A 20,227-nucleotide genomic window follows, 5' to 3' on the forward strand; every position below is an offset into this window, starting at 1 on the left:
AGCAGGAGGACGGGATCGGGGGAAATATATATGAAAAGGGATCCAATCAGTCTGGACCTCGACTGCAACGGAGTCGTTCACATTCCTGGGAATCATATCGGTACCGAAACCGTTTGCACTCGAGAGGGCTTCGACGAAATAGGAACCGGTCTCCCTCCCAGGAAACGGGGCAATGCCGAGGTTGTTCACATTCTCAGGAAAATCAAGTAAGGGATTCGCTCTTCTCGGAAGAGGGGCGACCTCGGAATGCTGCCATGGATGCTATGAGCCGCGCTCTGCGAAAAGCAGCTCGGTCCCCGTTTTTGAGCGAAATTGAGAGAGCCGAAATGCCAGACAGGTTTGCCTGCCCACCGTTCAACTGCTATGACGGGAAGACTGATCCGATAGAACACGTCAGCCATTATATTCAGATGATGTCTTTGCATACTCATAACGATGCGCTCATGTGCAAGGTATTTCCCTCGAGTTTGGGACTGACTGTATTGAGATGGTTTAATGGGTTACGGAAAGGATCCATACAAAGTTTCTCTGAGCTGATTCAAGAGTTCGGAATCCGGTTTGTGACGTGCAGCCGAGTACCTCAACCAGTTGATGCGTTCTTGTTAATGAAAATGAGGGCGGGAGAGACCCTTCGTAGTTACGCCAGCCGGTATTGGGAGCTATACAACGAGATCGGCGGGGATAACGAAAGGGTGGCGGCAAGCACATTTAGAATGGGGTTGCCTGAGGATTCAGGGCTACGAGAGTCATTGACCAAAAAGTCGCCCGAAGGCATGCGGCAGCTTATGAGACGCATCGAGGAATACAAACGATTAGAAGATGACCGGTTACAGAGCAAAGGCAAGTGCCGATAATGACTCGTCCCCGATAGGCAAGTTTCCCGTTCAGGCCCCGTGGGGGTCAGCGATTCAAGAACCGGCCACACAAATGGGAGAAGTGAACATGACGTTTAAGGAACCGGTACACAGGATTCTTGACCAGATAAAAAATGAGCCGTATTTTCGATGATCAAACAAGATGGGCGGGGATCCATCTAGAAGGAATCAAAGTCTTTACTGCACTTATCATCGAGATAGGGGTCACACCACTGAACAATGCCAGGTATTAAAAGACCATCTCGGGCAGCTAGTCAAGGCCGGACACTTAAAGGATTTCGTGCTAAACTCGGGGGACAGAGTAGTAGGGCATGATATCCGGCAAAGGGGAAACCCTCTCCCACCCCCTGTGGGGATAATTGAAGTAATCCATGTTGCGCCGGAGAAACTCATTGTAGGAAGAAGAAAAGGAATGTTAACAGTAGTGCCGGTAGAAGGTAACCTGGGTCTACAGTCGCCAGGTAAAAAGATGAAGTTTGCACGGGAGCCTGTCTCGTTTGACGATGGTGATCTAGAGGGGACAATTCAGCCACATGATGACGCGTTAGTGGTCACGGCCAGGATAAATGGCTTCTTAGTAAAAAGGGTAATGATAGACTAGGGAAGTGAGGCCGACGTGATGTACCCCGATCTGTTCAAGGGACTCGGTCTGAAGAAGGAGGACCTCATAAAGCACACTTCACCTTTGGTCGGATTTGATGGCAAAGTAGTGATTCTTGAAGGGCAAATCTCCCTCCCCGTGATTATGGGAGGGAAGGAGGTATCTGTAACATTCACAATAGTAAGCTCATTTTCCCTGTATACTGCCATACTAGGAAGACCATGGATCCACTCAATGAGGGCCGTCCCATCAACATTGCATGTGAAGATTAAATTCCCAACCGAGCGGGGTGTTATTGTAATAAGAGGAGACCAGCAAGCAGCCAGACAGTACCTTACTGTCGTAGTAAACTGGAAGCAGGGGAATCAGATTAGTCAGGGAGAAATCACCGGGCAACTGGATGGAGACATGGAGGTTGGGCGGCCCGAACAGGGGCGCGTTGAATAGGAAGATGTGTCCTGGAAAAACTCGTTATAGCAATTAAAGGATCCCCGAGTAGGAATGGGGGCTGGGTGTGCTGAGGAGTTAGTAAAGGTAAAAATATTGCCGGACACCAATAAACATTTTCAGGTCGGAGTAAGCATGAGTCGCGAGGAAAGAGTCCAAGTATTACTATTTTTGGTTCAAAACGTAGATGTTTTCGCTTGGAATCCCTATGAAGTTCCAGGGGTTGATCTCGGGTTTATCGTCCACAAACTCAATGTAGACCCCTCATATCCTCCGAAGAAGTAGAAGCCGAGAAGGTCGACTAAAGACCACGTTGAGGCGGTAAGACAGGAGGTGGAAAAGCTGAAGGAGGCAGGGGTCATAAGGGAAACCTTTTTTCTAGAATGGCTGGCAAATACCGTTGTTGTCCGGAAGAAGAACGGCAAATGGAGGGTTTGTGTGGATTTCACGAATCTGAACCGGGCATGCCCAAAGGACCCGTTCCCCATGCCAAAGATTGACCAATTAGTGGATGCCACTTACGGGCACCCGAGGATGAGCTTCCTAGATGCCTTCCAAGGGTACCATCAGATTGCTATGGTCGATGAAGACCAGGAGAAAATGGCGTTCATATCTCCCGATGCCAATTATCATTACACTGTGATGCCTTTTGGTCTAAAGAATGCAGGGGCGACATACCAACAGAAGATGACAAGGATGTTTCGGGATAAAATGGGGGATACGGTCGAAGTGTATATCGACGATATGGTGGTGAAAAGCAAGCAAGAGGCCCGACACGTAGAGGATCTCCAGGGAGTGTTCGAGCTGTTGCGAAAGCACAGATTGCGTCTTAAAGCAGAAAAATGCGCCTTTGGAGTAGGGGCTGGCAAATTTTTGGGGTACTTGATCACCAATAGGGGGATAGAAGTAAATCCCGACCAAATTGAAGCCGTGAAGCGACTCCGGTCTCCGAGCAACCCGAAAGAAGTACAGGTATTGACCGGGATGCTAGCCGCTCTCAATCAGTTCATCTCAAAATTTTCGGATCGCTACCGACCTTTTTATCAGCTTTTAAAGAAGTGGAAGGGGTTTTGGTGGGATAATGAATGTGAAAAAGCTTTCCAGGACCTTAAGAAGTACTTAGTGCGAGCACCAATGTTGAGTGCACCAGAGCCCAGAGAGGAATTATTCATGTACCTCTCAGTATTCGAACATGCTGTAAGTGCTGTGCTTCTAAGGTATCAAGGAGTACAACAGCCAGTGTATTATATCAGCAAGACTCTAGTTGACGCCGAGACCAGGTACTTGCCCTTGGAGAAGTTGGTGTTGGCCCTAACACATGCTACCAGGAAATTGCCTCAGTACTTCCAAGCTCATACCGTATATGTGCTGACCGAACATCCCTTACAGTCATTATTGAAAAGATCTGATCTTACGGGGCGAATAGCTAAATGGGGGACACGGCTCGGGGCATTCGACGTGAGGTATAAGTTGAGAAGTGTAGTAAAGGGACAAGTGTTAGCAGATTTTGTAGCAGAATTCTCTCCCAAGGGGGAAATGGTCTGTCAGGTGGAGCATCGCTTGTGGAAGGTACATGTGGATGGGGCTTCCAACGCCAAAGGTGCCGGAGCCGGGGTAGTCATAATCACCCTAGAAGGAATTCTCTTGGAACATTCGTTCAGGCTGGGGTTTAATGCCTCCAACAATGAGGCAGAGTATGAGGCATTGCTTGCTGGACAGAGGGCTGTTTCACGGTTAGAGGCCCGGGACGTGGAGATCTATTCTGATTCAAGACTCATTGTCAACCAGGTACAGGGGAATTTCGAGGCTCGAGATCCTCGGATGAAAGCCTACTTGGACTTGGTGAAGAAGGTCATGGACGGTTTTTGTACGGTGAAGGTGATTCAAGTGGCCCGAGCGCAGAATAGGCACGTCGACTCTCTCGCCACTCTGGCATTGTCAATTGCCAAGGATATTCCCCGGCTTATCAGAGTGGAACTTGTCCCCGAGCCCAGCATTAAGGTAGCAGGAAGTGAGGGGGTTGTGAGAGTCGAAGTCACGGCAGTCACAACGCTTGGTCCGAGCTGGATGGACGCCGTCGTGGATTTCTTGGCCGATGACCGGATTCCGGATGATGAGAAAGAGGCTAACAAAGTCTGCAGGGTGGCAGCCCGGTATTGGTTGTCCGGAGACCGGAAACTCTATCGTAGGTCATTCGGAGGGCCATATCTGTCATGCTTGCACCCGGAGAAAGTAGGCCAGCTCCTGGCTGAGTTGCACGAAGGGATATGCGATAGCCATGTAGGGGGACGATCACTGGCATATCAGGCAATGACTCAGGGATTCTGGTGGCCCCGGATGCAAAAGGACGCTGCAGAATACGTTCGGAAGTGTGAACAGTGTCAAAAGCACGCCCCTCAGATACACCAACCAGCCGGGCATTTGATCCCGATTAGCAGTCTTTGGCCCTTTGCGCAATAGGGGCTGGACATACTCGGGCCTTTTCCCCGAGCAACAGGCAATCAAAGATTCGTGTTGGTGGCCGTTGATTACTTCACCAAATGGACGGAGGCAGAAGCTTTGGCCAATATCCGGGATGTAGATGTGAAGAAGTTCTTATGGAAGAACATAATCACCAAGTTCGAAGTCCCGGGCTTCCTTATATCGGACAACGGACTGCAGTTTGACAGTCGAAGTTTTCGCGAATTTTGCAGCAATCTCGGGATCAGGAACAGGCACTCTACCCTGGCGTATCCTCAGGGCAATGGCCAGGCTTAGGCTGTGAACAAGGTGATCATGAACGGCTTGAAGAGAAGGCTGGAAGGAGCGAAGGGCAACTGGGCTGAAGAACTACCAAGTGTTTTGTGGGCATACCGGACAACTCCTCGAAGATCCACGGGCGAAACCCCATTCTCTCTCACTTACGGAGCTGAAGTCGTGATACCGGCCGAGATCAACCTATGCAACGCACGGGTCTTAAAATTCAATACAAAACAGAACGAAGGTCAGCTGACGGGGTGCCTAGATTTACTTGAAGAACACTGAGAATCAGTAACCATAAGGCTAGCAGAGTATCAACAAAAGCTTGTCCGGCGCTACAATCAAGGAGTAAGGGTAAGAGAATTCAGTGTCGGAGACCTGGTACTAAGAAAGGCAGTAGGAAGCATGCGAGATACCAATGCCGGGAAGCTTGCCCAAACTTGGGAAGGACCGTACAGGGTTACAGCTATTGCAGGCGTGGGGGCGTATTATCTTGAAGACTTGAACGAAGTACCATTGCCCCGACCTTGGAATGCTTATAATCTAAAGAAGTTTTATCATTGACCGGTCATGCTTAGAAAAAAAAAAATATATATATATATATATATATATATATTTATAGGTATTGTACTGACTCATGGTAAAAATGCAACTAACTCGTTCTTGCTGGGCATATTATCTTTGTTAACTGTGTGTGGTTGATGGATAAGTAGGAAGCTAAAGAGATTCAAGCAGCCCCAAAATATTTCTAAGGACAGAAGCCTGCTTCTCGATTCGATTCCTATCACCGAGCAGGTGGAAACCTCACTAAAATGTTTCCAAGGACAGAAGCCTGCTTCTCGGTTCGATTCCTATCACCGAGCAGGTGGAAACCTTGCTAAAATGTTTCCAAGGACAGAAGCCTGTTTCTCGGTTCGATTCCTATCTGAGCAAGTGGAAACCTTGCTAAAATGTTTCCAAGGACAGAAGCCTACTTCTCGGTTCGATTCCTATCACCGAGCAGGTGGAAACCTTGCTAAAATGTTTCTAAGGACAGAAGCCTGCTTCTCGGTTCGATTCCTATCACCGAGCAGGTGGAAACCTTGCTAAAATGTTTCCAAGAACAGAAGCCTGCTTCTCAGTTCGATTCCTATCACTGAGTAGGTGGAAACCTTGCTAAAATGTTTCCAAGGACAGAAGCCTGCTTCTCGGTTTGATTCCTATCACCGTGTCACCGAGCAGGTGGAAACCTTGCTAAAATATTTTTAAGTATAGAAGCCTGTTTCTCGGTTCGATTCCTATCACCGAGTAGGTGGAAACCTTGCTAAAATATTTCTAAAGACGGAAGCCTGCTTCTTGGTTCAAGTCCTTTCACCGAGCAGATGGAATCCTTACTCGGAACTCCGGAAATCATAACCTAACTTCCCGGTTCAAACCCAACCAACCAGCAAGGGAAAGCTGCGCAAACATTTGAGGGAACTTTAAAGCAAACACAAGAGATAGAAAATATACATGCATCATCACAATTGATCGGCAAATAACACAAATTTGGAATCAAGCATGATAAATAAATTTTGTCATCACTAAAACCCGGTGGTATCAAGATTCAAAGACCAAGCAAACTGTTTAAAACAGGAAATAATTGTCTAGTCGTCACAGCTCGACGACTTGGGCAAACCAACTCGAAATCAAATAAAAGCAAGTAAAAGGAATATAAAGTAGGTTCGGCAATTAGGAAGAAAGCTCCACAGGCTGTGTCTCGGAGGCAATCTCAGCGGTGTGGCGCTCGGGCACGGGGGGCTGGGAATGGGCATCTTCACCTTGAGGGCCTTCTGTGGGAGGGTTGCTGGTTACTTCTGCCTCGATCATCTCTACGTGGGCATCAATTTGCTCCACCAGCTCCCTCAGGCTATCTGTCTCTTCCTCTTCGTTTAGACCAGCTGGGTTTTGGGCAACAGGAACAGGGATCTGATCAGGGTCCCTAAGAGAGGAGATCTCGAGCACCCCTAGGGCCTGTAGAGCAGCCATCAAACCCTTTCGGAAAGATAGCTGCCGAGCTTGTATAACCACCGGCTCCACGCTCTTCTCGGGGTTGGCAAACCCCTCATCATACCACTTATTCTCACATGCTTCAAAGGCCGCCCACAGATTAGCAACCTCTTCAGATAGAGCGGAGTTTAAGCTTGCTGTTTCGGCTAGCTTTGTCTCTGTCTCATTCTGTTGCACCACCAGTTCTGTCGATTTTTTCTCTGCCGAAGCCCGGGATTTCTCCGCAGCAGCAGCCCTCTTCTCGACAGATTCGACAATTTTCATTTTCTCCTTTGCCGCTTCCACAGCCTTTTCCTTACCGACTCTCTCCCGACCAACCACCTCGGAAAGATCCTTCACCCTTTCATTTAGTATATGGGCTAGCTGGGCAGCCTGTTAAAGACGATGTTATTAACGCATGGCAATTCAAAGTTACACTGAAGGAAAATGATAATAATGAGAGTGCGAAGGAAGAGGACTAACCACGATGGTGTGTCATTGGAGCCTTCTCCCCATGGACTCATCGGTCGCATCTGCAAATGCGCTTACATCCGCGGGCAGGAGGAGGCTGTGAGCTAAGCTTTGGGCAACCCGGCCCCCTTCACCCCTCTCCCAGCCCCGAACGCTTGCGTTAGCCGGAAGGGGCGTGCCGTCCAACTCGTACGTTGGATGCCACAGAGGCACCAGTCTGGAGGATGAGGCCACATTTGTTCCAACTTGGGTCGGCGGCTCCCGGATGGTGACACCTCGAGAAGGTTGAAGTGGAGATTGGACTTGGCCTTCTCCCAGGTCGGTGGAGGATTGATCGGCAAGCCTTTGCCTCTTGCGTTGCAGCTCGGGAGCAGAGGGAGGCGGGGGATGCGCGGGAGGAGCCGGGACGCACCCTTGAGGTGGAGGCTGCTACTGTTGAATGGCCTGGCTTGCACTAGGGATGAAACGGCTGACGGTCAAAGTCCTTCTGGTCACCATGTCTTTAGGAGCGAAGTGGGTCCTGGAAGAGTCACTGGACTCCACGGCTTCTTGCGCGGCTACTTGAACCGGATTCGCAGGTTTGGCTTGTATGGCTTCGCGCTGAACGGCCTCGTGAGCACGTTCCCGGAGATGCCTGGATGCTACTTCGGCCGATTCATCCCTTATGGGCGCAAGTTCATCCGAACAGGTATACCGTGGGCCGAGGTCACGAGCTTCCCCTACAGTGATGTTGGGGGGGAGGAAGTTCGCGTGCTGAACATCTATGTAAGAGAGGAGTGGGCTATCTACAATGAGGGCTTGGCTGAAAGGTTTCCAAGTGGAGTATACCAGGTCTACGCCGAGAATGAGGTGGGAAGCATGAAGTTGCCCGTCCCGGTGAACGAAGATTTCAGACCTTAACACAAAATTTAGGTCTCGGACGTGGATTGTCCTGACTTCCTGAGTGAACACTGAACCGTCTACAGCAAAAAGAAAACAAATCAAAGTTAGAGTAAATAATGTATTTACAATTTTGGGAAACATGAGAAATTAAAGGTTAGGACGAACCAACTTCACGCCGTAAAAGGGGAGGGATGTCACTGGCAAACCAATTGTCGCGCACCCGAACAAATTCCCCGGCGAAGTTCCTATTAGAGTTCGGCAAACAAGAAATCAGCCGTACCCTGTTATCTCTATTCTTTAAGTAATAGTTTGATTTCTTCTTTCCACAAAGGTTGTACATGTGGTTTATGTCGTGGTGGTCTAACTGCAAGCCGAACGCTTGGTTCAGCTTGGCCACACAACTCACTACCCGGTAAAAGTTGGGGGGAAGTTGGTCGGTACTCAACCCATAGTAACTAAGGGTGTTAAGTAGGAGAGGGTCTATGGGAAACCTGACCCTGCCTTCTAAGACGGACATCAGTGGGAAAAAGGCAGTGCCTGCCCCTCTATGGAGAGCTATGTCACTTTCGTGACAATAAGCGCACTCCACATCATCAGGGATGCTAAAGGCTTGCCTAAAAGTGGCTAAGGGAGCTCCGGCGTTTAAAAGGTGAGTAAAACCCATTCTATGACTAGAAATTAAAAAGGGGCTCTGAGGAAGGAAATGAAAATAGAGGAAAGGGGAAGAAAACTTACTTCTGGCTCTAAGGGAGATGAGGATTTTGGGTTTGTGGATTGGAGCGCAGGGGAATGCTCGACAGAGAGAAGTTTCGAAGTGACAGAGAGTGAAAAGTGGGAAACTGAATTAGGATGGGTTATTTATAAGAGCCAGGGAAAGCATCAGTTGGTGTGCAATGAGTGACGTTAATTAGCAATGATGAAGTAGAAAAGGGGGTGACCTTAGAAATGCCCAGAGCAGTCCACACGTGCGCCTCGGTTTGTGAACCGTCAGGTAATAATGATTGCAGAGCCGCAGGATCTAAAGTGTCGTGTCTTTTGAGGAGCGCATTTATGGACCGCTGTAACCCCCAAGCACGTCCCTTAAGCTTCTCGGGCAAAACACTGCCTCTCTGACTCCTTGATTCGCCCTCGGGGCCCGAGGACGAATCAAGGGGGGGCTATTGTACGGCACCTAAACGCCCAAGTTCATATTGGGCCTTGGACCATGAATCAATGATATGGGCCAAGGATCTAATCTTCACATCGACAATGGCCCCGACCCAGACCCACGAATAGCCACCAACGTGGACTGAGTATTGTCAGGACACTTAGAAAGCGGATCGCATACGCCCTGCTCACAGGATGCTCGGGAAACCATTCCCGGTAACTATGCACATGCTTGGTCACATCGCCCGGACACATCACCGTTTACATGCCCAACAGAACCTTAGGAAACTCCGCTGCCGAACACATTAACTGAAGTGGGAACCATTTCCAAGGCCACTCATACCTAAAAACCCACTTAAGCCCATTGACATTGGACCCTTCTTTGCACTAAGGGAGAAGATAATGATGATCATCCCATTAACGAAGGCTATAAATAGGAGAAATGAATGGATAGTTGGGGGATGCAATTCTGAGGGTAAGAAGAGAGTAAGAAAGAGAGAGAGAGAGAGAGGAGTTAACGTTGAGAAAAAGGGAGAAAAGTGTTTGCATTGGGTCCCTTAGCCTAGGACAATCCAAGGTAGGATACTCAGACCCACCAAATAAATAGATTGTGAGCCCAAATAGTGGTTTGGCCCATCAAGCCCATCCTTGGAGCTTACAGTTTCCATAGTTTCTGAACATTCTTGAATTAGGACGAAATCAAGATGACTTTGAGGCTGAAGGATTGATTTGGGGTTTTTATTAGTTTTGGGATTTTGGGGTTCCTAATTAGGGTTTGCTGCAATTATAGATATCAATAGCTAATATGTTTCCTCTTTGTTCTTTTTTGTTTTTCCCAAGGGAACACCATAGAAGATCAAATTCTACCTAGGCTTTGTCTCTTGACATTTTGAGGAATGGTTAGTGATATTTTTAATTTAATTTAGGATTTCCTCCCTAACCTGTTCTCTTTATTTATTTGTTAGTAGGAGTGAAATTGTGGTTTTTGGGTCCAGTTTAGCACTTTGGTTTACTAATTTGTGTGTGTGTGTGTGTTTTTTTTTTTTTTTTTTTTTTTAATTCAAAGCTTCTGAATAAGGTTTCAAATATATTTTTTGTTCTATTTGTTGTTATCCTTATAATTGTAGACAAGCTATGAGTTTTCCATGTTTGAAAGACTTAATCTTCATCAAAATATATGATAACTAACAAAAATATTTTTAATTTTGCTTTTCATAGGATTTAGTTTTCTGTATTTTGGTTGGTTGGTTTTGATTTAATTTATTGGGTATCAAACCTGTGAAGAATTCTGGAGAGCAAGCTTGATCAACTTTGTGGAGGCTCTTTGTGTTCTAAACCTGCTTGAATGTTAGTTCTCAGTGCACCAATGAGCTCTAGCAAATCACACATCATCTCCTTGTAAGAACAAAGTGTAGGTTAGCTCAATATGTGTAACTTACTTATAAAAAAAATGTAGGTTAGCTCAGTCTTTAGGCTTATCATAGCAATTTCTGTTGTAATTTTGTACAATATCAACTCTGTTCCATTTCAATTCTTTTTATACATTGTATAGTTTCTTCTTATAGTGTTATAATTTTTTCAATGATATGATTGTGATTTAAAATGGTATGGAGAGCTGCAAAGATATTTTTGATCAAAATTCCAAAAAGAGTAGCTATGCTAATTGTTACTCCCTATAAGATGCATTTAGATTTTATTTATGCTGCCACTTCCCCTATTGTTATATCACTGAATTATCCTCTAGGCTTATTATATTTATAAATGCTCTTGACTGATTTTTGTCTTTGAAAGAGACCCGAATAATGGTAAGTGGCCTACTTTGCAAATCAAATTCTTTTTGAAGCTATTGGCTAAATTCCACATTGATGATAGAATATTGAAGGGTTGATTTGGAACCATTGTAATGTTTGAATAGTAGATTTGCTAGGCAATACTACCAAAAGAGCAAAATCAGCCCAACTTAGAGTTATCTAATCTAGAAGAAACTTGAAAGTCTCAAATTTTGGAAGCCTTGAACTATTTAGAATTGGTTTTCAAAGGATCTTGCTGTTAGTCATTTGCTGTTATTTTAATGACTTAATTTAAAAAAGATTGCATTAAACGACTTTATTTTAGGAGGTTTTGCTATTTTGGTGTTTTAGAAGGTGTAGAAGTGGTGGAAAAAGTTCTGTTTACATAATGTATATTTTTTACTTTGAAATCTTTGTGAACATGTACATTTTTTTTTTTGCCTCCTATCCATATGACTGTGGCATGTTCTTTTTGATTTTAGGGTAATTCTATAGATTTCTTAGAGTAATGCAGGATGGAGGTTGTCTAATCTTGGCTTTTGAGTAAAATTTGATGGCCAAAATTGCACCATATTTGAGTAAAAAGATATATGTTGCAAGTAACAATGGCAAAATTGTTGATTGATGTGCAATCATTAAAATGTTGAATTTTGGTTAAAAGGTTGATATCAACCTAATTTTTAGCATCTTTCACAATTTTAAGTGAATACATGTAAATTTGGTCAAATGTTAATTTTTATGCCATACAGGGCTTTGAGGAGTCCATAAATTTGATTTTGGAAGATGTTGGAAAAGTCAACATCAAGAGGGAGAGTAAAAAACTTTAGGTGGGTTCATTTTCTCATTTTACTTTACTTTTAATCTCTCAAATGTGCATACTCTAAATGTGGTACATCTATTTTGTTATTTGTCGATTACATATCAAAAAATGTACAGGGTAGATTTTTCTTAAGAGATGCAACACAACAGCCACCCCTCTCTCTCACTCTCTGTCTCAATAGTGGAAATAATGATTTCAGAAATTGTGTAAATTGGCATTATGTTGCCTTTTCAATCCCATTGAGATCTAGCATCTTTGTTTACTGTAGGGGTGTCAATTCGGGTTAGCGTGTCGGGTTCGTGTCGTGTCGAGATAGGGGTATTCGACTAAATGACTCAACCCTAACCTGACCCATTTAATAATCGTGTCATGATCCTTCAACCCTAACTCGACTTGTTAATAAGGCGGGTTGACCTGACTGAACCCATTTGACACACTTAATAAACGAGTCATGTTGGGTTGACACGAATGTAACACAACCCATTTCAACCTGCATAATATTAAATATAACATCTATCTAGGAATAATTTTTTTTACATCTTAAAAAGCAATGCATACACTTCAAATCTTCAACCCACATTCAAAATAATATAGTTCAACAGAAATATAACATTCATCTAGAAATAAGTTCTTTACACTCCAAAAGAAGTGCATACACTTCAATCCAAATTCAAAATAACAAAGTTTAACAAAAATAAAATAACATAGTTTAACAAAAATATAATATCCTTGAAACTCGTCAAATGCTAAGTATCAATTTTGAAAGAATTTGAGCAAATAGTAGACTAATCCTGACTATGACCACGATTATAATCCATAGATTCTTTGTTGATGTCCAAATTCATAACATCTTCCACAAGCTCATCCAATTTTATTTGTGCAAGTTTTATGCCAAAAAAAAAAAAAGTATTAGTAGTTCTAGGGTTTGAAAGTTTCAATTTCCAATTATATCATTTGTAAATTTTTATAATTACTCACTTTTCTTTCTAAATTTAAAATATATGTTGGATATAAAAGGTATTTGACAAATCTAAAATAAAATAAATATTTATTTGTTATACGAGTTAAACGGGTTGTGTTAAGTGGGTCATTTCGGGTTGACACAAATAAATTGGTGTGTCAAACATGTCTATTGTGGGTTATGCGGGTTGACCCGCTTATGACACGTTTCTTATCGTGTCGCTTTCGGGTCAACCCATTTATAACCCAAACCCATTAAGGCCCAACCCTAACCCGAAAAAACCCGTGTTGGGTTCGTGTCGTGTTCGCGGGTTGGGTCGAACATTGACACCCCTAGTTTACTGGCAATGTTAGAATTTAGATACATCTTAGACATCAAGATCAATTAATGTAATTTATGAAAGATACTTGATTGAATGAGTATGGAATTAACTATATTTGTGTAATTAATTGTATTGGAGTGCACTTATATCAATTATATATTTTCTAAATATGATCTCAATCTCTTGGTTATCATGATATCTCATTGTATGTGATAGATTTTATTACTTTGTAAGTAATAGATTTTATTAATTTGGTATATAATTTATACCATGATATTGAAATTTTTTTTATTTTTTATTTTATATTAGAAAGGTTATTAATAGCTTTCCCTGGTTAGCGACTAGTGGATTTAAATAAATATGTAATATTAAAAATTAAATTAAATATGTAATCACGAAACTTACTTGACAAAATATTACGACTACTAACAGCTTTCATGGTTTGGTTTTATTTATAAAGTGACATTGGATAAGGGAAATTAAATACTTAATAATGAGCCGTAATATAAATTGCATTTATTAATGTGAAGTTTATCAGCCAAATGTAATAGTAATTTCTTTTACTGTATGTAATAATTTCTTTTACCTATAAGTGAAAAGCCCAAGAAGAATATTCTTTACGAGCACACTTCTCTAACTCTTTACCTCGCATAAACACTTCCAACTTCCAAACGTAGTGAACACAGCCGAACGGTCACTCTCTCTCTCTCTCTCTCTGCAAAGAAACTAAACTAGAATTTAGATTATTCACTAAGTTGCTACCTTTCCCCTACAGTCCCTCCTCAACTCTCTCTTTCTTGTTCTATAGAGATGGATGACCCATCAGACTCCATTGTTGAAACCAGAGAAGAGCTCATGGTTTCATCCACTGGTGGAAACCCAACCCTCAGAATTGCCCATTTTCTCACACCCACTATCAAAGGTCCAGACTTTAACCTCCCACCATATTTTGAGCCACAAAAACTACCTCTGAGAGTCTCCTTCTGGGGCTGGCGATGCCCTCAGAATATTTGGAAAACATGGGTGGAAAAAATGGCTTCTTTGCACCAAGCTACATGGAAGAAAGCTGGTATATACGAAGCAGTCTTGAATTCCACATACCAAATCCGAAGAGACAATGATTTAGTATTTGGATTTGGAGAGAGATGGTGTTCTGAGACCAATACCTTCATATTTCGTTGGGGTGAAGCAACAATCACCTTGGAAGATGTAATGGTTTTGGCGGGCTACTCTGTTTTTGGAGACTCTGTTTTTTGCCCTGTTGAGTCGGAAGAACAAAAGGAGATAGAAAATAGTCTGAAAGAAAGCCGAAGAGAAATATTGAGGACTAGAGCTAAAAAGGCATGCCAATCCAAATGGTTGAAGAAATTCATGGACAGTGGTAGCGAATTTGAACACGAAGCATTTCTTTCATATTGGTTGTCTAGGTATGTTTTACAAAATTCTTCTGAAACAATTCGTGAGTGTGCCTTTCCAATTGCAATTCATCTAGCTAGAGGTAGAAAAATTGCACTTGCACCCGCGGTTCTTGCTAGCATTTATAGAGACTTGAGTTTGTTTAAAGAAAAAATGATTGCTTCAGCCAAATTAGTGGCTTTTAGAGATGATAAAGATTGTGTTTTAGAACTTAGCATTGTCTCGCCATTTCATTTAGTTCAGATTTGGGTTTGGGAGAGATTTTTAGAGTTGCGGCCAAACCCTAATGTGATCTATAATGGTGACCCGATAATGGCTAAATGGGACAAAGTAAATGGTTCAAAAATTGCGAGTGTGAGGTCGGCTTTAGACTCGTGTGGAGAGAGTTTTCTGTGGCGTCCTTACGCCAGGGCTGTTAATGACTTCAATTTTCCTAAGTTTTATGCAGCAGAAAAGGAAAAGTACATATCAGTTGGTCCTGGTTTGGATGAGGAATTGCAGTCATTTGCTAGATGCCTAAGGGTTTCTGAGCTAGTTGGGCTTGGTTGTATAGAACAGTACCTTCCACATAGAGTAGCAATGCAATTTGGAATGGATCAAGATCTTCCAGGTTGTGTTGCTCGAAAAAATGAGACTCCAAATATTGCTTGGAATCATTATAGTATGCCAATACGTAAGATGGAATTATATGTTCCATCCCGGCATTTCAAGGGATATGTTACTGTCAGGTACTTGGAGTGGTGGAAGCAATCTATTATTAGTCAGAAAGATGCAAGTACTGGAGCTGTGTTACAACAAGGAGAAGGAAAGAATGGGACCAACAATGCATATATTCCTTCAAAGAGCTCAAAAAAACCACATAAGGCGGCAAAAGGAAAGGTGAAAAGTGATGATCTTCATGTTACTCCTGGATTTTCTAATAGGTTTGGAGTGGGGCAATGTAATGACGAAGATGGGTTAACAATTGCAGAAAGGATGAAATTTACTGACAAGCATAAGAATTTTTCAAATATCCAGGGACAACAGGATGGTGAAGCTGGGAATTCATTTAGTCATATTGAATGTCTTTCATCTTCTTCTTCAGATAGTGGGCCTGTTAGAAAATTGGGTAAGAAAGATGTAGCAAAGGGCGTTGTGGAGTGTCAAAGAGATTCAAATAGCTCAAAAGGGAGGATCATAGGTAACGATGCCCCTGCGCCGCCTGGTTTCCTTCCCAAATGTAATAGGGTTGATGCAGGGGACTCTGATGAGGAAGATGAATTAACACAGAAGCAACTATTGAGATCTTGTAATACTAATAATGGAGTTGGAAATGGAATGTCGGGTAATGGCAAACCTCTATCTAGTGCTAAATCTCATGTCTTATCATCATCAACAGCAGAAAAGGGAAAAGTTGGAAAGATTAAATCTCTGGTGGATCCTGTTGTAAAAATTATGCATGGTGAAGCTGTGATGGGGAATGCAGGAGCTTCTATCGAAGTTACAAACAAGAGTAAGGAAGGCAGTGAAGAATTCTCTATGGAAAGCATCAATGGTATTGAAGGTGAAAGAAGTAGCTCTTGTACACTTGATCATAAACCGGGGTTGGAACTTGAAGCACGGATAAGCAAGCTTGAGAAACTGGTTGCTGAGCTAAAAGCAGCAAGGTTTGGCTACAAGTTTGAGAAAAAATCAACCAAAGATGGCCTCTCTCGCCCATAGTGGCAGCATCTGGTAACCTTTTGGTCTGAACACAGATTTTAATATATCAGACGATCGAGGTAGATGTATTCTATTTTTTATGGCTAATCTTTTATTTTGTTAAATTAACTGCCTCTGCCTCACAATATTTGGAAAAACTTTTGAACTGATGTACAACTCTAGCAAGCTTAAACTTGACGAAACCTAACATTTGAACTGATTTTGATTTGTTCATAATATCTGCAGTTGTCTGGCGGACTAGATTATCCTACAATACAGAGATATGTGACTCAAGTTATTTTGTTCTTGAAAAATTTTATCTTCACTTGCCGTATAATACATTGTGGATTCTTCATTTTGATGATATGGGCTAAGTAATCATATGCTTTTCTGAATAAATGCCTAACATGATGAAATGATTTTTAAGAACGTGAATATTAGATCACGTTATGATGATAACGATTGCAATATGAATATGATCGCATGATCTTTATTCTCAATTTTTTTTTTCTTTGATGATATGCTTAAATGATGATGACATAAATGGATGTATATATATATTTGATTATTTGTGCATAAGATGATATGCCCAATAAATCATAGAAAACCAACTTTTGAGTTGGGCTGGAATGTGTGCTAACATCTTTTCATTTCATTACCTAACCTCTAAACTTAATTTGTGGATTCTAGATTTAAGTCTTATCCATGTAATTTTATTTTCTAGATTGTAGCTAGGAAAATGAGTCAATTAATGTAATCAGCCCCCCCGGCGCCTCCTCTTTTTAGATTATGAACCATGGACTTTTCAGTTTAGGTTCATTCTTGAACTACAATGATGAAATTTCAAATATTCAATCAATAAAGATATATTTTGAGGTTTTCTTAATTAATTTCCTTCTTTAACTAAATTAAGTGGTGACTATTGTATGAAACCCTAAACTAAGGACAAAGCATTGTCGAGGACTCAAACTCCCCCTTCCCCCAGCGCCGGCTTGAGATGCGGTTCTCACAAGCTGTTGAGAAAAAAAAAAAAGGTCAATTTGGCTGCAAAGAATACACTCCTTGAGCTCTATTTGTTTCCTAATAAGATGAGCCAAAAAAAACTGAAACGAAATGGTGCTTTTATACTTATGCACTTATAGTAAGATTTCTTATAATGGATAGAAAAACGACTTTTTTTTTTTTAAATTAAAAAAAAAAAAAGATTTGGAGAATTGTTATAATTGGTTAAAATCTTTTTATCTAATTTGGACAATATGGCACTTCATAAAATTCACTTAGCTGTTAACTAAGACAACAATTCTACTACTACTATTAAGCCAAGGTCAATTTGTTTTTTTTTTTTTTTGGGGTATAATTTCAATATTTACAATGGGGAAAGGTTAGGTGATTGTATTACTATTTAAAAACAAAAAAACAAATTCAATTATTAAAATTTGAATTAAAGTAAATGAACATTTAACAGTAAAGTATATGTAAAGTTGAATCACCCGAGATAAATATTTAAAGTCAATTCCATTATCATGATGTGGGATTTTTACTATCTATTGAATATTCAAATAATTCATATATTTTTTATTGTTCAAAAATTTTAGAAGAAAAAAATAAATAGGAAAGCACTTTAACTAACCGAATAGTTTTTACTATTTTTTCAAGTTTTTTTTTTTTAATTATTAATTTTCAGTTATAATCATTTAATCATTTGGATTAAAGTAAATTAATATGTAATGAACCAACAATGAAGTATATGTAAAGTTAAAACTATTTAAAATGAATATGTAAAGCCATTTGTTTTCATTATCATGATGTGAGACTTTTACTATCTATTGAATATTTCATATTTTCAACCAAAAAAAAAAAAAAACAGGAAAAAAAAAAGGAAGAAAAAGATAACGTAGCTGATGGTGTAACTTAACAAGAATACATGAACAATAAATGGTAAATACTATATGTGGGGACACGATTCTTAAACGGCCCAACAACGACGTTGGGCTCGCGCGTGAAAGATCCCCCACAATAATATTTGTAGAGAGTGGGCTTGAAAGGCTAGCGTTGGGTCACGGGGCGTTAATATATGCCGGGCCTTGGATAAACTTAGACAAGAAAAAGCTTTAGTCCGGATATCCAAGCCCAAAAACTTTATAAACGGAGGGATTGGACTCCTCGGATCATGTCCGAGGAGCACTGTGTTTTTCTCCGGTTACCCGACGATGGGTTTTCCATGGTGGAGCGCATATATATTGTCCGGGCATTCTCATTCCTGGAGCATTTTCCAGGAAGTGAGATGGGGATCCTCACTTCGTTACCTAACGTTTTCTTTTATACTAGCCTACGTTCGTTGTCCCTCGTCCACGTGTAGGGTCGACCTTTCCAAGACAGATATCTGTCCCATCAATCTAATCCCGAAATTGTTGGAGATGATCAATAAAGCCTAAGAATCCGGCTCTGTTAGGTGTAGGGTCATATCAGTGAAGGGTATTAAGGACAACTTCCCCAAGATATTTTCTGATCTTTCAAGTTAGCTTGTATTCCACTCTAATCCATGAGACTTTGGGTCTGCCGAGGACTAAGCTGTCCTCGGCTGTACCTTCGGGCCACTTTGGGCTTCCTATTTTTGGATTTGGGCCCTGGCCTCCTTTAGTTTGGGGCCTGTGGACTCCCCATAAGCGAGCGAGTCGGGCCCCTAAACTATTGGGCCCCACATTAGCCCCTCAAAACCCTGCTGTCCAACGTCATGGTTGGAAAGGTGGGTTTTGATAATATCAAGCCTTCATTGCAGTTCATTTAGTTCAGCCCTTGATCAACGGTGGCGACTCTTCACCTCCCCGAGGAATGTACCGGTCTATGAGCCGTTTTCCTGAATTTGCGTACGTTGCCATTATGACGTTTGGTTATCTGCAGCGTGTCTTTAATACCTTCCCATTTACGAGAACCCCCAGATCTAACGGTTACTGATGGCGTGGGGGAACGAAACGGCGCATTCTTCTCTGCAGATTTCCCTGGGGATCTGAACGCGTTATATACCCCTTTCTTCGTCCCCTATATAAAGAAAGAAGACAGAAAGTGATTTTCTCATATCTGAATCCCTCAGGCCTTTCTCAGAGTTCACCTCTTCAATCGGGTTATTCCCTATCCGATAATACATCCCCCATAGTAATCAGCCATGAACAAACCCTTCCTTTCCCAGAAACGCCATGTCCTAACAAAACTTGAGATGGCTCGGTCGGGGCAAGGATGGCGGAGACTCAAGATTTGCCTCCCCATTCTTTTAGCCAAAATCCGAAGCAGGGACTCGTCACACCCCACTTCCGGTGTGACTGAGTCGAAAACCTCCCTTGTCATCTCCATCTGCTCTCTCATGAGCATACCTAATATGGCTCCAGTGTGCTAAGAGTTAGGATTGAGGCAGGGACTAAATGCCCTTGCTTCTTCCTCTCTTTGTTCACTGGCGCCATCCTTTGATTCCCCTTCTCCTTCTTTTGCTCCTTTTTATTTTCTTCATCTCTTCCCTCTTCTTCTCCTCCTTCCTGCTCATGTCCTCCATCTTCTTTTTCCTTTGCACTCCTCAGCGACAAGAACTTTCTGAAGTGCTTCCATGTGTTCCAATTCTTCTTCCTTCTCCTTCATCTTTTCTATATAAGGTTCTTCTCCTGATATGAGCAGTACTGAGGCAGAGATTTTAGAGAGACTTTGAAGACGAGTTTAAAGGACATCTGACGGTTTACTTATCTGTATTACGGATGTTATTATTGCTTAGGCAGTTCATTTTTTTTTTTGTATAGGCTTGTTTAAGCCCTTCCTTGTACGTTGTAATAATTTTTCATATTAATAAAAGTTATTGTTATTCTATTTCGTATGTTTTGTTTATACGTTCTAATAAATTTGCAAGCACTGCTCAGCACCATAGTATAACATTTGAAGCAATGATAACTAAGGCCAAAACACTCGCTAATAAAAAGACGCCACAATAACTTTAACAAAATTATCATTCAACATAACAATCCGACCAGTGAGGAACGAGACTTACCTTAAAATTAATCGCGATGGGGACTAAGTGTTTGATAAGGTGT

At 42.0% G+C, this 20,227-nt stretch overlaps 2 protein-coding genes across 2 annotated transcripts; both read left to right on the forward strand.

Moving 5' to 3' along the window:
• Positions 1 to 1,017: 1,017 nt before the first annotated feature.
• LOC126695885 (uncharacterized) lies at positions 1,018 to 1,476 on the forward strand. Its single transcript, XM_050392681.1, has one exon. The coding sequence runs from the start codon at positions 1,018 to 1,020 to the stop codon at positions 1,474 to 1,476; it is 459 nt and encodes a 152-aa protein (XP_050248638.1).
• A 12,348-nt stretch (positions 1,477 to 13,824) lies between these two features.
• On the forward strand, positions 13,825 to 16,257 carry LOC126693914 (uncharacterized). Its single transcript, XM_050389971.1, has one exon. It carries the CDS (start codon positions 13,872 to 13,874, stop codon positions 16,176 to 16,178), a length of 2,307 nt encoding a protein of 768 aa, XP_050245928.1. The 5' UTR covers positions 13,825 to 13,871; the 3' UTR covers positions 16,179 to 16,257.
• The last annotated feature ends 3,970 nt before the right edge of the window (positions 16,258 to 20,227 follow it).

The sequence above is a fragment of the Quercus robur genome, chromosome 8 (assembly GCF_932294415.1).
Source record: "Quercus robur chromosome 8, dhQueRobu3.1, whole genome shotgun sequence".
NCBI classification, from domain to species: domain Eukaryota; kingdom Viridiplantae; phylum Streptophyta; class Magnoliopsida; order Fagales; family Fagaceae; genus Quercus; species Quercus robur.

What these genes read in the sequence shown, in the direction of transcription:
- LOC126695885 (XM_050392681.1), top strand. Translation starts at nt 1,018, where the DNA reads ATGGGCGGGGATCCATCTAGAAGGAATCAAAGTCTTTACTGCACTTAT.
- LOC126693914 (XM_050389971.1), top strand. Translation starts at nt 13,872, where the DNA reads ATGGATGACCCATCAGACTCCATTGTTGAAACCAGAGAAGAGCTCATG.